The sequence below is a fragment of the Botryllus schlosseri genome, chromosome 3 (genome assembly GCF_051294905.1).
Source record: "Botryllus schlosseri isolate E-star chromosome 3, Bs_hap1, whole genome shotgun sequence".
Taxonomy (NCBI): domain Eukaryota; kingdom Metazoa; phylum Chordata; class Ascidiacea; order Stolidobranchia; family Styelidae; genus Botryllus; species Botryllus schlosseri.
In genome coordinates, this window is record NC_137238.1 from 26,864,706 (window position 1) to 26,866,584 (window position 1,879).

A 1,879-nucleotide genomic window follows, 5' to 3' on the forward strand; every position below is an offset into this window, starting at 1 on the left:
TGCCAGCATGCAGTTGGATTATATTTCTCAAATTTATCCTGTCATTTATGACAATCATGGTTGCCCTTGATAGAGGGGATTTGAGAGAATAGCTCGTTAAAATATTTCAAATATAACATAATATTAACTAGAGAAATGATGATTAGTCATCGATCGATACATATACACACAGCTGACGAGAAAATTAGCTTGCAAATATAGCAAAGAGTCCTGCGAGCAGAGCCAGGCAGAATGCAGCCCAACCAAGCGCATAACTGTAGCCCCAATTGATAATTGATGAAAGGTCGACCACATCGATTCTCAGTCCGGTATATGCACCCATGGCAATGACAAGGAACAAAGCTGTAAAATAGCAGAAAATATATTTGCTATATGCGTAGTCATTGAGATCGAATTAGCTGGGATGATCAGGCGTTGTCGCTACTCGTTTTGAATGTGATACATACCACTCACGACTGCCAGTACGCCACCAATTTTTGCCAATTTGTCCTTTCCTTCAACTCTTGCTGCTAATATCACCAGAATGGAAGCAGGTAAAAGACCGGCCATGGCGAGTACGAGGAATGCTATTGCTACCTTTTCCGCATCATATTTGACAACTGTTAAAACAGCAATCACTGTCATCAAATAGTCTCGGTTTTCTGAATTGAAATTAGTGTCAGTGTTCCACTTACATAATATCTCTGCCCCAAAAATCCACTGATTTGGAGGGGCCATCATCTCCAGATGAAGATAATAAGATTGGGAGCAACATTTATTATATTAACTGAATCATTGACGTAGTTTGTGTTTGACATGTTAAAGCTGGCATTGTTGACTTTGCCTCTAGATCAGTGGTTCTCAACCTGGGGGGCACGCCCCCCTTCGTGGGGCGTGGAAGCATTGAAGGGGGGCGCGAAGAAGCGGTCAACTGAAAAAAGAATTCGCGAAATTTTTCACCATCAAAAAGGGGGGCGTATCTCCAAAAAGGTTGAGAACCACTGCTCTAGATTCTATAGCACGTTTTTTTGCCCGTGTTCATTAAAAGGCAAAACTTCAAATTACAACTATATAGGCCTACTGTGTATTTTGCATTTGAAGGATATTGGTGGTTTAACGAAGGGATGTTGGAAATAGTGAAATATCGTTTCAGTGATGGGTCAACACTTCAAGTATAGCCGGGAACACTACGCCAACACGTCAGACGCCAAGAAAATCATTGTCTTCCAATTTGTAAACGAATATTTCGGAACCATTGATTTCTTACCATCAAAAGATATGCCCCTGGACTCCGCTTTGATGAGTCCTGCCGAAGAACTCGAGCCGACAATCCAAGCGGGGGTTGCAAGTGCAAGAATTGTAAAAAGCAGTGCTATGCTCAGTACTACCCCGCTTCCAAAAAGTAACGATTTCATGATTCAGGCAACGTAATGTGATGTAAATACAATACCAGAAACTGTAAAATATGAAGATCTGCGTTCGCATCATCATCATAATCATATTATCAAATTTTTTACCAGATTAATACACCACAAGATTGCGATAAAATGAAAAGAGAGGAGGGGTTTTTATCTATACTTGGAGCAGTCTTTTAATCAGACACCCAACTTGACCTAACAGCATGTAAATAAGAGGCATGTACAATGGAAATGGCTACGATCCACTGATATCTTTTCCATATGAATGTGGATTAGGTTACTAACAAAAATTGGGCATATAGTAAGTCACTTTCACTTCAGCCCCATAATTTCTTCTATTGTCGTCTCAACACAAGTCAAGACCTTCGTTGTTTAGCTGATCTCGAGTAAAAGGCGGATGGTTCACTGTGTATTCATAATAATGTTGAGGAGTCTATGGCATATACTACTAGCATCTTCATCCTAGTCCTACACTACATCCT

The 1,879-nt window shown here is 40.4% G+C and overlaps 1 protein-coding gene across 1 annotated transcript; it reads right to left on the bottom strand.

The window, feature by feature from the left end:
* Positions 1-1,473, bottom strand: LOC145436257 (uncharacterized). The gene is made up of 3 exons (XM_080313619.1): positions 1,247-1,473; positions 447-599; positions 1-342 (listed from the first exon to the last, which is right to left on the bottom strand). The coding sequence occupies exons 1-3, from the start codon at positions 1,392-1,394 to the stop codon at positions 185-187; spliced, it is 459 nt and encodes a 152-aa protein (XP_080169745.1). The 5' UTR covers positions 1,395-1,473; the 3' UTR covers positions 1-184.
* Between the last annotated feature and the right edge of the window lie 406 nt (positions 1,474-1,879).

Excerpts from the sequence above, each read along its gene's own strand:
- LOC145436257 (XM_080313619.1), bottom strand. The coding sequence starts at position 1,394 with ATGAAATCGTTACTTTTTGGAAGCGGGGTAGTACTGAGCATAGCACTG. Across the intron at positions 600-1,246 it reads CAGGGGCATATCTTTTGATG|TTGTCAAATATGATGCGGAA; the intron begins GTAAGAAATCAA and ends CTGTTTTAACAG. Across the intron at positions 343-446 it reads CGTACTGGCAGTCGTGAGTG|CTTTGTTCCTTGTCATTGCC; the intron begins GTATGTATCACA and ends GCTATTTTACAG.